This window comes from Babylonia areolata, chromosome 12, assembly GCF_041734735.1.
Source record: "Babylonia areolata isolate BAREFJ2019XMU chromosome 12, ASM4173473v1, whole genome shotgun sequence".
Taxonomy (NCBI): Eukaryota; Metazoa; Mollusca; class Gastropoda; order Neogastropoda; family Buccinidae; genus Babylonia; species Babylonia areolata.
The window spans coordinates 122501-141118 of NC_134887.1; the positions used below are offsets into that span (position 1 = coordinate 122501).

At 49.0% G+C, this 18618-nt stretch overlaps 1 protein-coding gene across 1 annotated transcript; it reads left to right on the forward strand.

Moving 5' to 3' along the window:
* The first annotated feature begins 13046 nt into the window (after positions 1–13046).
* Positions 13047–15588, forward strand: LOC143287945 (uncharacterized). Its single transcript, XM_076596186.1, has 2 exons — positions 13047–13252; positions 14771–15588. Exons 1-2 carry the CDS (start codon positions 13055–13057, stop codon positions 15014–15016), a joined length of 444 nt encoding a protein of 147 aa, XP_076452301.1. The 5' UTR covers positions 13047–13054; the 3' UTR covers positions 15017–15588.
* The last annotated feature ends 3030 nt before the right edge of the window (positions 15589–18618 follow it).

Below are 18618 nucleotides of genomic sequence, written 5' to 3' on the forward strand. Positions count from 1 at the left end.
CACTGATCTGTATTACATGTAAACATACACTGCCCTCCTCTGACCTGTATTACATGTAAACATACACTGCCCTCCACTGACCTGTATTACATGTAAACCTACACTGCCCTCCTCTGACCTGTATTACATGTAAACATACACTGCCTTTCACTGACCTGTATTACATGTAAACATACACTGCCCTCCACTGACCTGTATTACATGTAAACCTACACTGCCCTCCACTGATCTGTATTACATGTAAACATACACTGCCCTCTAATGACCTGTATTACATGTAAACATACACTGCCTTTCACTGACCTGTATTACATGTAAACATACACTGCCCTCCTCTGACCTGTATTACATGTAAACATACACTGCCTTTCACTGACCTGTATTACATGTAAACATACACTGCCCTCCACTGACCTGTATTACATGTAAACCTACACTGCCTTTCACTGACCTGTATTTCATGTAAAGGTACACTGCCTTTCACTGTTTTCTTTGGAACAGGAACAGCGCATCTTTGGAACAGGTACAGCGACTATTTTCCAAAAGGGGGTCTTTTCACGGGTCAGAGATCAATCAAAAATGATAGTTTAAATTTTGAAATTTGTAACGTTGTTCTGCAGTGTCCAAAAGCGTTTGTTTTAATGTCATCCGGACCAGCTGCTTTGTTAATTTTTACCATTTTTCATTGTCTAAGAACGTCATTTTCAGTGACAACTATTCTCTTCCCTTCAGCAGCTATTTTCTATTGTCACTGAAGTGAGTCAATCCGTGCATAAAAGACATTCATTTTATTTTCTATTGTCACTGAAGTGAGTCAATCCAGACATTCAGTTTACTTTCTGTTGTCACTGAAGTGAGTCAATCCAGACATTCAGTTTACTTTCTGTTGTCACTGAAGTGAGTCAATCCAGACATTCAGTTTACTTTCTGTTGTCACTGAAGTGAGTCAATCCAGACATTCAGTTTACTTTCTGTTGTCACTGAAGTGAGTCAATCCAGACATTCAGTTTACTTTCTGTCGTCACTGAAGTGAGTCAATCCAGACATTCAGTTTACTTTCTGTTGTCACTGAAGTGAGTCAATCCAGACATTCAGTTTACTTTCTGTTGTCACTGAAGTGAGTCAATCCAGACATTCAGTTTACTTTCTGTTGTCACTGAAGTGAGTCAATCCAGACATTCAGTTTGTTTTTTGTTGTCACTGAAGTGAGTCAATCCAGACATTCAGTTTGTTTTTTTGTTGTCACTGAAGTGAGTCAGTCCAGACATTCACTTTGTACCTCAGCTGACCACTTCGTCACAGGCTCCGATTTTGTGTTTGTTTTGTTAGTTTCGTGAACACTAAGTTAAACCCTTCCCAAACCTCCTTCATATTGTTACCAGTTAATTTAGCTTCTATTCTGCGTTCATACTCTGCTTTGCTTTACCATTCTTCATTTCTGCTTTTTCTGTTTTCACTTTCTTTTCTACCCTTTTTTTTTTTTTTTTTTTTTTAATTCATCCTTATCTTTGCTTCAGAATGCTCCACACCAAACCACATTAGTAATGGTCTGAATCATTAACATCGTTACAAAGAATCATTGATACTGGTACAAAGCATCATTAATACTGGTACAAAGCATCATTAATACTGGTACAAAACATCATTGATACTGTTACAATCATTGATACTGGTACAAAGAATCATTAATACTGGTACAAATCATCATTGATACTGGTACAAAGCATCATTAATACTGGTACAAAGCATCATTAATACTGGTACAAAACATCATTGATACTGTTACAATCATTGATACTGGTACAAAGAATCATTAATACTGGTACAAAGCATCATTGATACTGGTACAAAGCATCATTAATACTGGTACAAAGCATCATTAATACTGGTACAAAGCATCATTAATACTAGTACAAAAAATCATTGATACTGGTACAATCATTGATACTGTTAGAAAGCATCATTAATACTGGTACAAAGCATCATTAATACTGGTACAAAGCATCATTGATACTGGTACAAAGCATCATTAATACTAGTACAAAGAATCATTAATACTGGTACAATCATTGATACTGTTCCAATCATTGATACTGGTACAAAGCATCATTGATACTGTTACAATCATTGATACTGGTACAAAGCATCATTAATACTGTTACAATCATTAATACTGTTGCAATCATTGATACTGTTACAGTCATTGATACTGGTACAAAGCATCATTGATACTGTTACAATCATTGATACTGGTACAAAGCATCATTAATACTGGTACAAAACATCATTAATACTGGTACAAAGCATCATTAATACTGTTACAATCATTAATACTGTTACAATCATTGATACTGGTACAAAGCATCATTACAATCATTAATACTGGTACAAAACATCATTAATACTGGTACAAAACATCACTAATACTGGTACAATCATTGATACTGTTCCAATCATTGATACTGGTACAAAGCATCATTGATACTGTTACAATCATTGATACTGGTACAAAGCATCATTAATACTGTTACAATCATTAATACTGTTGCAATCATTGATACTGTTACAATCATTGATACTGGTACAAAGCATCATTAATACTGTTACAATCATTGATACTGGTACAAAGCATCATTAATACTGGTACAAAGCATCATTAATACTGGTACAAAACATCATTGATACTGGTACAAAGCATCATTAATACTAGTACAAAGAATCATTAATACTGGTACAATCATTGATACTGTTCCAATCATTGATACTGGTACAAAGCATCATTGATACTGTTACAATCATTGATACTGGTACAAAGCATCATTAATACTGTTACAATCATTAATACTGTTGCAATCATTGATACTGTTACAGTCATTGATACTGGTACAAAGCATCATTGATACTGTTACAATCATTGATACTGGTACAAAGCATCATTAATACTGGTACAAAGCATCATTAATACTGGTACAAAACATCATTAATACTGGTACAAAGCATCATTAATACTGTTACAATCATTAATACTGTTACAATCATTGATACTGGTACAAAGCATCATTAATACTGGTACAAAACATCATTGATATTTGTACAAAGCATCATTAATACTGGTACAATCATTAATACTGGTACAAAACATCATTGATACTGGTACAAAGCATCATTAATACTGGTACAAAACATCACTAATACTGGTACAATCATTGATACTGTTCCAATCATTGATACTGGTACAAAGCATCATTGATACTGTTACAATCATTGATACTGGTACAAAACATCATTAATACTGGTACAAAGCATCATTGATACTGGTACAATCATTGATACTGGTACAAAGCATCATTAATACTGGTACAAAGCATCATTGATACTGGTACAAAGCATCATTAATACTGGTACAATCATTGATACTGGTACAAAGCATCATTAATACTGGTACAATCATTAATACTGGTATAAAGCATCATTAATACTGGTACAAAGCATCATTAATACTGGTACAATCATTTATACTGGTACAAAGCATCATTAATACTGATACAAAGCATCATTAATACTGGTACAATCATTAATACTTGTACAATCATTGATACTGGTACAAAGCATCATTAATACTGGTACAATCATTAATACTGGTACAAAGCATCATTAATACTGGTACAAAGCATCATTAATACTGGTACAATCATTGATACTGGTACAAAGCATCATTAATACTGGTACAATCATTAATACTGGTACAAAGCATCATTAATACTGGTACAAAGCATCATTAATACTGGTACAATCATTGATACTGGTACAAAGCATCATTGATACTGGTACAATCATTGATACTGGTACAAAGCATCATTAATACTGGTACAAAGCATCATTAATACTGGTACAATCATTGATACTGGTACAAAGCATCATTAATACTGGTACAATCATTGATACTGGTACAAAGCATCATTAATACTGGTACAAAGCATCATACAAAGCATCATTAATACTGGTACAAAGCATCATTAATACTGGTACAAAACATCATTGATACTGGTACAATCATTGATACTGGTACAAAGCATCATTAATACTGGTACAAAGCATCATTAATACTGGTACAATCATTAATACCGGTACAAAGCATCATTAATACTGGTACAAAGCATCATTAATACTGGTACAAAGCATCATTAATACTGGTACAAAGCATCATTGACAAAGCATCATTGATACTGGTACAAAACATCATTGACAAAGCATCATTGATACTGTTAGAAAGCATCATTGACACTGGTACAATCATTGATACTGGTACAAAGAATCATTAATACTGGTACAAAGCATCATTGATACTGGTACAAAGCATCATTGATACTGGTACAAAGCATCATTAATACTGGTACAAAGCATCATTGATACTGGTACAAAGCATCATTGATACTGGTACAAAGCATCATTGATACTGGTACAAAGCATCATTGATACTGGTACAAAGCATCATTGATACTGGTACAAAGCATCATTGATACTGGTACAATCATTGATACTGGTACAAAGCATCATTGATACTGGTACAAAGCATCATTGATACTGGTACAAAGCATTATAAACCAGTGTCCGACAGAAACAAGACACAGGACAGAGACACTGTTCTCAAACGATTCACGGTCTCTCTTTCAAGCGACAGACTGGCTCCAACAAGCACTTGCACAACTCTCATCTTGCTTCACCCCTCTTTGTTCCCCAGTACTTCACCCCTCTTTGTTCCCCAGTACTTCACCCCTCTTTGTTCCCCCCCAGTACTTCACCCCTCTTTGTTCCCCAGTGCTCCACCCCTCTTTGTTTCCCCCCCAGTACTTCACCCCTCTTTGTTCCCCAGTGCTCCACCCCTCTTTGTTCCCCCCCAGTACTTCACCCCTCTTTGTTCCCCAGTGCTCCACCCCTCTTTGTTTCCCCCCCAGTACTTCACCCCTCTTTGTTCCCCAGTACTTCACCCCTCTTTGTCCCCCCCCCCCCCCCCCGGTACTTCACCCCTCTTTGTCCCCCCCCCCCCAGTACTTCACCCCTCTTTGTTCCCCAGTACTTCACCCCTCTTTGTCTCCCCCCCCCCCGCAGTACTTCACCCCTCTTTGTTCCCCCCCAGTACTTCACCCCTCTTTGTTCCCCCCCCCCCCCCCAGTGCTTCACCCCTCTTTGTTCCCCAGTGCTTCACCCCTCTTTGTTCCCCCCCAGTACTTCACCCCTCTTTGTCCCCCCCCCCAGTACTTCACCCCTCTTTGTTCCCCCCCCCCCCCAGTACTTCACCCCTCTTTGTCCCCCCCCCCCCCCCCCCCCCCCCGTACTTCACCCCTCTTTGTTCCCAAGTGCTTCACCCCTCTTTGTTCCCCAGTGCTTCACCCCTCTTTGTTCCCCAGTGCTTCACCCCTCTTTGTTTCCTAGTGCCCCCCTCCTCTCTGTGCCCCCTCCTCTCTGTGCCCCCCTCCTCTCTGTTCCCTAGTGCCCCCCTCCTCTCTGTGCCCTAGTGCCCCCCTCCTCTCTGTTCCCTAGTGCCCCCCTCCTCTCTGTGCCCCCTCCTCTCTGTGCCCCCCTCCTCTCTGTTCCCTAGTGCCCCCCTCCTCTCTGTGCCCGACTCCTCTCTGTGCCCCACTCCTCTCTGTGCCCCCTCCTCTGTGTCCCACGCCTCTGCGCCCCACTCCTGTCTGTGCCCCACTCCTCTCTGTGCCCCAGTGCCCCACTCCTCTCTGTGCCCCAGTGCCCCACTCCTCTCTGTGCCCCACTCCTCTCTGTGCCCCACTCCTCTCTCTGTGCCCCACTCCTCTCTGTGCCCCACTCCTCTCTGTGCCCCACTCCTCTCTCTGTGCCCCACTCCTCTCTGTGCCCCACTCCTCTCTCTGTGCCCCGCTCCTCTCTCTGTGCCCCACTCCTCTCTGTGCCCCACTCCTCTCTGTGCCCCCTCCTCTCTGTGCCCCGCTCCTCTCTGTGCCCCATTCCTCTCTGTGCCCCCTCCTCTCTGTGCCCCACTCCTCTCTGTGCCCCAGTGCCCCACTCCTCTCTGTGCCTCACTCCTCTCTGTGCCCCACTCCTGTCTCTGTGCCCCACTCCTCTCTCTGTGCCCCACTCCTCTCTGTGCCCCAGTGCCCCACTCCTCTCTGTGCCCCACTCCTCTCTGTGCCCCAGTGCCCCACTCCTCTCTGTGCCCCACTCCTCTCTGTGCCCCACTCCTCTCTCTGTGCCCCAGTGCCCCACTCCTCTCTGTGCCCCACTCCTCTCTGTGCCCCAGTGCCCCACTCCTCTCTGTGCCCCAGTGCCCCACTCCTCTCTGTGCCCCACTCCTCTCTGTGCCCCAGTGCCCCACTCCTCTCTCTGTGCCCCACTCCTCTCTGTGCCCCACTCCTCTCTGTGCCCCACTCCTCTCTGTGCCCCAGTGCCCCACTCCTCTCTGTGCCCCACTCCTCTCTGTGCCCCAGTGCCAGTCATGCAGTCCTTACACACAGACCCCAAGAAGAGACGGCAGAATGACCAAAGAAATCAGCTGTTTGTGCACAGCCTGTCGCGTGGCCCAAAGAAACGCACTTCTTTCATCCTACCCACACAGCGCCTTACCTCAGAGAAACCGTGCTGACAATACAGTCACCTGCGACAGGTGCTTCATGAATGAGCACTGCTGTTCTGTCACTGTCCCCATTCTGCTGAACAGAAAACGACGTGAATGTCTGGCAGCGCTGAAATGGGACTGAACGACCGTCACTGCTCGTCTCCACTTTTTACTTTTCTCCCCGTGCCGTCAGCCCTGTTTGGCTGCTAAGTGGTGTGGCACCAGTCTGCATGAAGGGTGTTTGACTCCAGTCTTCATGAAAGGTGTTTGACACCAGTCTGCATGAAAGGTGTTTGCCACCAGTCTGCATGAAAGGTCTGTGGGACACCAGTCTGCATGAAAGGTGTTGGACACCAGTCTGCATGAAATGTGTTGGACACCAGTCTTCATGAATGGTGTTGGACACCAGTCTGCATGAAAGGTGTTCGACACCAGTCTTCATGAAGGGTGTTGGACACCAGTCTGCATGAAAGGTCTATTGGACACCAGTCTTCATGAATGGTGTTGGACACCAGTCTGCATGAAAAGTGTTGGACACCAGTCTGCATGAATGGTGTTGGACACCAGTCTGCATGAAGGGTCTGTTGGACACCAGTCTGCATGAAAGGTCTGTTGGACACCAGTCTGCAGGAAAGGTCTGTAGGACACCAGTCTGCATGAAAGGTGATGGACACCAGTCTGCATGAAAGGTGATGGACACCAGTCTGCATGAAAGGTCTGTTTGACACCAGTCTGCATAAACGTTGTTTGACACCAGTCTGCATGAAAGTTGTTTGACACCAGTCTGCATGAAAGGTCTGTTTGACACCAGTCTGCATAAACGTTGTTTGACACCAGTCTGCATGAAAGGTCTGTTGGACACCAGTCTGCATGAAAGTTGTTTGACACCAGTCTGCATGAAAGGTCTGTTGGACACCGGTCTGCATGAAAGGTGTTTGACACCAGTCTGTATGAAAGGTGTTTGACACCAGTCCACATGAAAGGTCTGTTGGACACCAGTGTGCATGAAAGATGTTTGACACCAGTCTGCATGAAAGATGTTGGACACCAGTCTGCATGAAGGGTGTTGAACACCAGTCTGCATGAAAGGTGTTTGACACCAGTCTGCATGAAGGGTCTGTTGGATACCAGTCTGCATGAAGGGTGTTGAACACCAGTCTGCATGAAGGGTGTTGGACACCAGTCTGCATGAAAGGTGTTTGACACCATCTGTTGGACACCAGTCTGCATGAAGGGTCTGTTGGACACCAGTCTGCATGAAGGGTCTGTTGGACACCAGTCTGCATGAAAGGTGTTTGACACCAGTCTGCATGAAGGGTATGTTGGACACCAGTCTGCATGAGAAGTGTTTGACACCAGTCTACATGAAAGGTCTGTTGGACACCAGTCTGCATTAAAGGTGTTGGACACCAGTGTGCATGAAAGGTGTTTGACACCAGTCTGCATGAAAGGTGTTTGCCACCAGTGTGCATGAAAGGTGTTTGACACCAGTCTGTATGAAAGGTTTATTGACACCTGCATGAAAGGTGTTTGACACCAGTCTGCATGAAAGTTGTTTGACACCGGTGTGTATGAAAGGTGTTTGACACCAGTCTGCATGAAAGGTGTTTGACACCAGTCTGTATGAAAGGTGTGTTTGACACCAGTCTGCATGAAAGTTGTTTGACACCTGTCTGCATGAAAGGTGTGTTTGACACCTGTCTGCATGAAAGGTGTTTGACACCAGTCTGCATGTGGTGTGAGTGGTGTCACGGTGGTGTAAGTGATGTGACGGTGATGTCAGCGGTGTGATGGTGGTGTGAGTGGTCTGATGGTGATGTGAGTGGTGTGATGGTCGTGAGACGGTGGAGTGAGTGGTGTGATTGGTGTGAACGGTGGTGTGACGGTGATATGAGTGGTGTGACGGTGATTTGGTGATGTGAGTGATGTGATGGTGGTGTGACGGTGATGTGACGGTGACGTTAGTGGTGTGACGATAATGTGACGGTGATGTGAGTGGTGTGACGGTTATGTGAATGGTGTGATGATTATTTGACAGTGGTGTGACGGTGGTGTGATGGTGGTGTGAGTAGATTGATGGTGATGTGACAGTAGTGTGAGTGGTGTGATGGTGATGTCAGTGGTGTGAGTGGTGTGATGGTGATGTGAGTGGTGTGATGGTGATGTCAGTGGTGTGATGATGTTGTGAGTGATGTGACGGTGGTGTGAGTGGAGTGAGCGTTGTGACGGTGATGTGAGTGGCGTGAGTGTTGTGACGATGGTGTGAGTGTTGTGACGGTGGTGTGAGTGGTCTGAGTGTTGTGACGATGGTGTGAGTGTTGTGACGGTGGTGTGAGTGTTGTGACGGTGGTGTGAGTGGTGTGACGATGGTGTGAATGTTGTGACGGTGATGTGAGTGGTGTGAGTGTTGTGACGGTGGTGTGAGTGTTGTGACGATGGTGTGAGTGGTGTGACGATGGTGTGAGTGGTGTGACGGTGGTGTGAGTGGTGTGACGGTGGTGTGAGTGGTGTGACGATGGTATGAGTGGTGTGACGGTGGTGTGAGTGGTGTGACGATGGTGTGAGTGGTGTGACGGTGGTGTGAGTGGTGTGACGGTGGTGTGAGTGGTGTGACGATGGTATGAGTGGTGTGACGGTGGTGTGAGTGGTGTGACGGTGGTGTGAGTGTTGTGAGTGGTGTGACGATGGTATGAGTGGTGTAACGGTGGTGTGAGTGGTGTGACGGTTGTGTGAGTGTTGTGACGATGGTGTGAGTATTGCGACGGTGATGTGAGTGGTGTGACGATGGTGTGAGTGTTGTGATGGTGGTGTGAATGTTGTGAGTGTTGTGACGATGGTGTGAGTGTTGTGACGGTGATGTGAGTGGCGTGAGTGTTGTGACGGTGATGTGAGTGGTGTGAGTGTTGTGACGGTGATGTGAGTGGCGTGAGTGTTGTGAGTGTTGTGACGATGGTGTGAGTGTTGTGACGGTGGTGTGAGTGTTGTGACGGTGATGTGAGTGGTGTGAGTGTTGTGTGAGTGTTGTGACGATGGTGTGAGTGTTGTGACGGTGTTGTGAGTGTTGTGACGATGGTGTGAGTATTGTGACGGTGTTGTGAGTGTTGTGACGGTGGTGTGAGTGGTGTGACGATGGTGTGAATGTTGTGAGTGTTGTGACGATGGTGTGAGTGTTGTGACGGTGATGTGAGCGGCGTGAGTGTTGTGACGGTGATGTGAGTGGTGTGAGTGTTGTGACGGTGATGTGAGTGGCGTGAGTGTTGTGAGTGTTGTGACGATGGTGTGAGTGTTGTGACGGTGATGTGAGTGGTGTGAGTGTTGTGTGAGTGTTGTGACGATGGTGTGAGTATTGTGACGGTGTTGTGAGTGTTGTGACGGTGGTGTGAGTGGTGTGACGATGGTGTGAGTGGTGTGACGATGGTGTGAGTGTTGTGACGGTGATGTGAGTGGTGTGAGTATTGTGACGATAGTGTTAGCGGAGTGACGATGGTGTGAGTGTTGTGACGATGGTGTGAGTGTTGTGACGGTGATGTGAGTGGTGTGAGTGTTGTGACGATGGTATGAGGGGTGCGACGGTGATGTGAGTGTTCTGACGGTGGTGTGAGTGTTGTGACGGTGGTGTGAGTGGTGTGACGGTGGTGTGAGTGGTGTGACGGTGGTGTGAGTGTTGTGACGGTATGAGGGGTGCGACGGTGATGTGAGTGTTCTGACGGTGGTGTGAGTGTTGTGACGGTGGTGTGAGTGGTGTGACGGTGGTGTGAGTGGTGTGAGTGTTGTGACGGTGGTGTGAGTGTTGTGACGGTGATGTGAGTGGCGTGAGTGGTGTGAGTGGTGTGACGATGGTGTGAGTGTTGTGACGATGGTGTGAGTGTTGTGACGGTGATGTGAGTGGTGTGAGTGGTGTGATGCTGGTGTGAGTGTTGTGACGATGGCGTGAGTGTTGTGACGGTGGTGTGAGTGGTGTGAGTGTTGTGACGATGGTGTGAGTGTTGCGACGGTGATGTGAGTGTTATGACGGTGGTGTGAGTGTTGTGACGATGGTGTGAGTATTGTGACGGTGGTGCGAGTGGTGTGACGGTGGTGTGAGTGGTGTGAGTGTTGTGTCGGTGATGTGAGTGGTGTGACGGTGATGTGAGTGTTGTGACGGTGGTGTGATGATGATGTGAGTAGTGTGAGTGTTGTGACGGTGGTGTAAGTGTTGTGAGTGTTGTGACGGTGGTGTGAGTGATGTGACGGTGGTCTGAGTGGTGCGACGGTGGTGTGACGGTGATGTGAGTGGTGTGAGTGTTGTGACGATGGTGTGAATGGAGTGTTGTGACGGTGATGTGACGGTGATGTGAGTGTTGTGACGGTGATGTGACGGTGATGTGAGTGTTGTGACGGTGATGTGACGGTGATGTGAGTGTTGTGACGGTGATGTGAGTGAGTGTTGTGACGGTGATGTGAGTAGAGTGAGTGGTGTGAGTGATGTAACGGTGGTGTGAGTGATGTAACGGTGATGTGAGTGGTGTGACGATGGTGTGAGTGGTGTGAGTGTTGTGACGGTGGTGTGAGTGATGTGACGGTGATGTGAGTGGTGTGAGTGTTGTGACGGTGGTGTGAGTGTTGTGACGGTGATGTGAGTGGTGTGACGATGGTGTGAGTGTTGTGACGGTGGTGTGAGTGATGTGACGGTAGTGTGAGTGGTGTGACGGTAGTGTGAGTGGTGTGATGGTTGTGTGAACGGCGTGTGAGTAATGTGACTGTCTCGTGAGTGGTATAAACATGTAAACGCGTGAACAGGGAATGTAACCTTCCTGTCCGCCTTCACCTCCCTCACTCCCCGTGCCCCCTCCACCACCCGCCCCCTAGTTTCAGCCACGTGTTCAAACACTGCCGTCTGAATACAGAACGAGTCTTAAGTTCTTTTCACATGACGACAATGAAAGACTAATGTTTAAGTGCACGGCAAAACGGCCCCTGACCTTCCCCTTCAACCACCCCCCCCCTCACAACCTTCCTTCAGCCAACACGTCGGAATGACGCTGTTGTCAGGTCACCTGTAGTGCTGTACATAGCCACGGACACAACACCCGTCTGTGCTTGGTGACTGTGTGGGTGTACACAGAGATAACACCCGTCTGTGCTTGGTGACTGTGTGGGTGTACACAGAGATAACACCCGTCTGTGCTTGGTGACTGTGTGGGTGTACACAGAGATAACACAACACCCGTCTGTGCTTGGTGACTGTGTGGGTGTACACAGAGATAACACAACACCCGTCTGTTCTTGGTGACTGTGTGGGTGTTCACAGAGATAACACCCGTCTGTGCTTGGTGACTGTGTGGGTGTTCACATAGATAACACAACACCCGTCTGTGCTTGGTGACTGTGTGGGTGTACACAGAGATAACACCCGTCTGTGCTTGGTGACTGTGTGGGTGTACACAGAGATAACACAACACCCGTCTGTGCTTGGTGACTGTGTGGGTGTACACAGAGATAACACAACACCCGTCTGTTCTTGGTGACTGTGTGGGTGTTCACAGAGATAACACCCGTCTGTGCTTTGTGACTGTGTTGGCGTTCACAGAGATAACACAACACCCGTCTGTTCTTGGTGACTGTGTGGGTGTACACAGAGATAAAACCCGTCTGTGCATGGCGACTGTGTTGGTGTACACAGAGATAACACCCGTCTGTGCTTGGTGACTGTGTGGGTGTACACAGAGATAACACCCGTCTGTGCTTGGTGAGTGTGTGGGTGTACACAGAGATAACACCCGTCTGTGCTTGGTGACTGTGTGGGTGTTCACAGAGATAACACCCGTCTGTGCTTGGTGACTGTGTGGGTGTTCACAGAGATAACACAACACCCGTCTGTGCATGGCGACTGTGTGGGTGTACACAGAGATAACACCCGTCTGTGCTTGGTGACTGTGTAGGTGAACAGAGAGATAACACCCGTCTGTGCATGGCGACTGTGTGGGCGTTCACAGAGATAACACAACACCCGTCTGTGCTTGGTGACTGTGTGGGTGTACACAGAGATAACACCCGTCTGTGCTTGGTGACTGTGTGGGTGTTCACAGAGATAACACAACACCCGTCTGTGCTTGGTGACTGTGTGGGTGTACACAGAGATAACACCCGTCTGTGCTTGGTGACTGTGTGGGTGTACACAGAGACAACACCCGTCTGTGCTTTGTGACTGTGTCGGTGTACACAGAGATAACACCCGTCTGTGCTTGGTGACTGTGTGGGTGTACACAGAGATAACACAACACCCGTCTGTGCTTGGTGAGTGTGTGGGTGTACCTAGAGATAACAATACTTGGCTCCTCCGGCATTAACGTGATGGTGCGGCAGAAACAGTTCCCTGTCTCGCTGCTTGAACAGCACGTCACCTTCACACCACGTCACTATGACGTCATCAAAGGAAAGAGGTGGCGGGACAGTTATGGACGTCACTTCACAAAGACACACCGTATGGATGACGTCATTGACAGCACGTGCTGCGACTCCCAGCTCCGAAAAGCACGAGTGCAGATGTACTCCGGGGAAGGGCGGGAGGGGCGGCGTAGACAGAGCGGCACGTGCTTACCTCCCCTGGCTGTGAGGACTGTGCCCGCCATGATCCCCAGCATTCAACCCAGCAGTCAGAAACTCCACGCTGCACGTCTGGTGGTCAGTGTCTGTGTGTGTGTGTGTGTGTGTGTGTGTGTGTGTGTGTGTGTGTTGTGTGTGTCTGTGTACGGGAGGACGGGGGGGGGGGTGGTCTCTGTGTGTGTGTTTGTGTCTGTGTCTGTGTGTAAGGAAGGGAGCGTGAGGGGGGGGGGTCTCTGTGTGTGTGCGCGCGCGTGTGTGTGTGTGTGTTGGGTGGGAGATTTCACGGGAGTTTGGGATCAGCACAGTGTATCACACGGTGACTGCTGTGTTACAGGTGCCCCGTCCACTCCCCCCCCCCTCCCCCCCAGCACTTCACTTACCCCTGGACATTGACTGCTGTGTTACAGGTGCCCCGTCCACTCCCCCCCTCCCCCCAGCACTTCACTTACCCCTGGACATTGACTGCTGTGTTACAGGTGCCCCGTCCACTCCCCCCCTCCCCCCAGCACTTCACTTACCCCTGGACATTGACTGCTGTGTTACAGGTCCACCCCGTCCACTCCCCCCTCCCCCCCAGCACTTCACTTACCCCTGGACATTGACTGCTGTGTTACAGGTGCCCCGTCCACTCCCCCCCCTCCCCCCAGCACTTCACTTACCCCTGGACATTGACTGCTGTGTTACAGGTGCCCCGTCCACTCCCCCCCCCCTCCCCCCCAGCACTTCACTTACCCCTGGACATTGACTGCTGTGTTACAGGTGCCCCGTCCACTCCCCCCCCCCCTCCCCCCCAGCACTTCACTTACCCCTGGACATTGACTGCTGTGTTACAGGTGCCCCGTCCACTCCCCCCCCCCCTCCCCCCAGCACTTCACTTACCCCTGGACATTGACTGCTGTGTTACAGGTGCCCCGTCCACTCCCCCCCTCCCCCCCCAGCACTTCACTTACCCCTGGACATTGACTGCTGTGTTGCAGGTGCCCCGTCCACTCCCCCCCCCCTCCCCCAACGTTTCACTTACCCCTGGACATTGACTGCTGTGTTACAGGTGCCCCGTCCACTCCCCCCCCTCCCCCCCAGCACTTCACTTACCCCTGGACATTGCTGTGTTACAGGTGCCCCGTCCACTCCCCCCCCCCCTCCCCCAACGTTTCACTTACCCCTGGACATTGACTGCTGTGTTACAGGTGCCCCGTCCACTCCCCCCCCCTCCCCCAACGTTTCACTTACCCCTGGACAGTGACTGCTGTGTTGCAGGTGCCCCGTCCACTCCCCCCTCCCCCCCAGCACTTCACTTACCCCTGGACATTGACTGCTGTGTTACAGGTGCCCCGTCCACTCCCCCCTCCCCCCCCAGCACTTCACTTACCCCTGGACATTGACTGCTGTGTTACAGGTGCCCCGTCCACTCCCTCCCCCCCCCCCCTCCCCCAACGTTTCACTTACCCCTGGACAGTGACTGCTGTGTTGCAGGTGCCCCGTCCACTCCCCCCCCCCCTCCCCCAACGTTTCACTTACCCCTGGACAGTGACTGCTGTGTTACAGGTGCCCCCCCAACGTTTCACCTACCCCTGGACAGTGACTGCTGTGTTACAGGTGCCCCCCCAACGTTTCACCTACCCCTGGACAGTGCACACCTGGCGACCTCCCCGGAACACCGCCCCTCCGCCTGTCGCCCTGCACAGGGGCCGAAACCCCAACACCGCCCCCCACTTCCCACTGCCGCCCCCTGGCCATGTGGACCGACGTCCCCTCCACACCCTGCACGATGACGTCACGCCCTGGGACAGCGTCAGCCAGGTGGTGCCACCACGCGCTCTGCACCGCCATCACCACCCCTGACCTGTCCCATCTCTCCACACCCATAACCCCTCCCCACCCTCCACCCTTCCACACCACACCCCTTAACCTTCACCGTACTTGGTTATTTTCCCACTTATCCATATTTAGTGGGTCTCACAGACCCACACTCACTAAAGAAGGAATCCAGAGCTTACCCCCTATTCATACATCGTGGGTCTGACAGACCCATACAAATTAATGTGGGCTTTTCCAACTTCAATAGACTGAGCAACACGTTCCTGTCATCAGATCTTTTCCCACCCCTCTTCCGGCCAATCAATAGCAGCCTCTGTATGTCTGTGTCTGTGTGTGGCAGCCTCTGTATGTGTGTGTGTGTGTGTATGTGTGGCAGCCTCTGTATATATATATATATATTTGTGTGTGTGTGTGTGTGTATTTGTGTGCGTGCGCGAGCGTGTAAGTATACACGTCAGGAGAGCTCTGTGCGCGCGCGCATGTGTGTGTGTGTTCGTGTGTGTGTAGAGGATGAGGTATGTGTGTGTTTGCATGTGTACTGTAGGAGCAACGGAATATTGGAATGTGCGGGTGTACACACACACACACACACACACGCACGCACGCACGCACACACACACACACACACATATATATGTCATCGTAAGGAAAAGGGATAGGCAAGATGTACGTGTAACAAAGACCATGTGCGGCGCCGAGTGTTGGACAGACCATCGCCTTGTAGTCTCGAAGCTGAATATTCGAATCCAGCCCAAGAGACGCCCCCAAGGCCAGAAGGCTCCAAAACGGCTTAACATCGCTAAGCTGAAAAACATCACCATCAAACAGTCCTTTGTGGAGCTGCTGGAAGATCGTCTGGAATCCGCCTCTCTGGACAACCAGAATGTGGAGTCTGACTGGAGGACCCTGCGTGAGCTGATCTATAGTACAGCTTCAGAGACCCTGGGACCCATGACCAGAAAGCACAAAGACTGGTTTGATGAAAACTGTGATGAAATCAAGCAGCTTCTGGATGAGAAACGCCGTCTGCATCAAGCCTACCTGAGCAACCCAAAGTCCACATCAAAAAAGGATGCGTACGATGCCATCCGCAGGACTGTTCAGCAAAAGTTACGCCAGATGCAGGGTAAGTGGCTGAGTGACAAAGCTGATGAGATCCAGGGATATGCTGACAGGCACGATATGAAGAGGTTCTATGATGCCTTAAAAGAAGTCTACGGCCCCACATCCTCAGGATCATCCCCCCTCCTCAGTGCAGATGGGAATACCTTGATCACCGAGAAGGAGAAAATTATCGAACGCTGGGCTGAGCACTTCAACAGTGTCTTAAATCGCCCTTCCTTCATAAATGATGAAGCCATAGACCGTCTCCCACAAGTCCCCATCAACGAAACACTGGACGATCCGCCAACACCTCTTGAGACCCAGAAAGCAATCCATTTGCTATCCAGTGGCAAAGCACCTGGCTCGGACTCCATACCAGCAGAGGTCTACAACGATGGAGGCACTGTGCTGATTGAGAAGCTCCATCAGCTGTACTCACTCATGTGGAAAGAAGAGATGATCCCCCAGGATTTCAAAGATGCATCTATCATTCACTTGTACAAGCGAAAGGGGAACCGGCAAGCCTGTGATAACCATCGGGGCATTTCCTTGCTCTCCATCGCAGGCAAGATACTTGCCAGGATCCTACTAAACCCCCTCACAGCACACCTTGACCAAGGTCATTTGCCTGAGAGCCAATGTGGATTCCGGAAAGAGCGCGGAACCACCGACATGGTGTTTGCTGCAAGGCAGCTGCAAGAGAAATGTCAGGAGCAAAATGCTGCTCTGTTCTCCACCTATGTCGACCTCACCAAGGCCTTCGACACCGTGAGTAGAGATGGACTGTGGAAGATTATGGCCAAGTACGGATGCCCTACCAGCCGCCGTGGCGAAGTGGTTAGCGTCGCGGACTGACGGCTGGGAGGACGCGGGTTCGAATCCCAGCGGAGGTGGGTTTTTCGGCCCGTGGCCGGCTCCTACCCAGAGTTGAGTGTGCTGTGGGCTTAAATGGGGAGACTGGGACCACACAGTCGAGTGTCATCCACTTCAAGGATGCGTCTTTGGGTGTGTTGCTCTAATTACCTGACCAACACTGCAAGTGTCTGTATCTCTCGGGCCTGGTTAACTCCGGGATATCATTATGACAGGAAGCGTAGAGTACAGCCTTGTCACGCAGTCCCAAACCAAAATGGACCTCCATAGCAACATCGTCATCCTCCTCCCCCTTCATCGTCATCAATATAAACAAAATAGTCTCAAAGTCTGTGGCCTTTCATGCCCTGCTCTCATGGTGACCTCAGTTTCGATACCCCTCCACTTCCGTGCTTTGGGTGAGTCCTGTCAATGTCGTCAGTGTCGGCAGATTCATGGGGGGGCTGTTGTTTGAGGGACGTGGTGGCGGTCTCCACTCTGGGAGAGACGCTCGCTCAGTCTGGCTCCGCGACTAAGCCATTATTGTCGTTAGTAGGGGGCTTAGTAGGTGGTGTCCTAAGTACGTTAAAACAGAACAGGTACCACTGAACACCACTGAAGTGACTCAGCAGCAGTGCAGGGTCTCCTCTGGTGTGTGGCCTCCAGGCGACCTAACATCGATGGTTCCCTGTGGACTGCCGACGCTGGGACTGCGACGGACGAACCCGGGCGTGGCCGTGTATGGGGGAATCTAAATGAGCGGCGTGGGAATAATGCCACTGAAACGGCGCAGATGATGGGGCAGCAAAAAAAAAAAAAAAAAAAAAAAAAAAAAGTACGGATGCCCTCGGAAATTTATTTCCTTGGTCAGCCAATTCCATGAAGGCATGCAGGCTCGAGTCCAGGACAATGGCGAAACATCTGCTCCTTTTGCTGTCACAAATGGTGTCAAGCAAGGCTGCGTCCTGGCTCCAACGCTGTTCAGCCTCATGTTCTCTGCAATGCTTACTGATGCCTTCAGAGATGGCGATGTTGGAATCGACCTAAAGTATCGAACAGATGGCAAGCTAACTTGATGGCAATTAATAAACGTGATAATCATCAAAATATAACTTGCCTGAGGCAATGACACCGGTAGCCTGCTGTACTGTTGTGTTCTCCGTGAGAGCCGGATGCGATGTGCCAGCCAACTACAGAAGCAGTGAGGTAGCCTATGTGTCATCAGTCACGTACGCACAATCACTTCGTTCCACGTAGTACAAAGGGATTATTGGTTTGTTCCCTTCTTTTGCGAGTATGGGTCTGAGAGACCCACGAATTACGAATAAGGGTACTTAGTGTTTTCTCTTCTTTGGGGAGTATGGGTCTGTAAGACCCACAACGTAGGAATGCAGGTAAAAATTTTCACAATTACGTAACTGATTAACTAATCAGTTAAAGTGTACATTAATTTACTAAAATGATGCATATGTTGTGACAACAAAAGTCATGAAATTTCAAATTAATCGGACACCAAATATATTTTAAAGGCATTTTTTAAGGCAAAAATGGGTCTGTCAGACCCACAAAGTACGGTGAAGGTTAACATCTCCCCACCCACCACCCCTCCACACCACTCCCCTTAACACCTCCCCACCCACCACCCTCCACTCCACTCCCCTTAACATCTC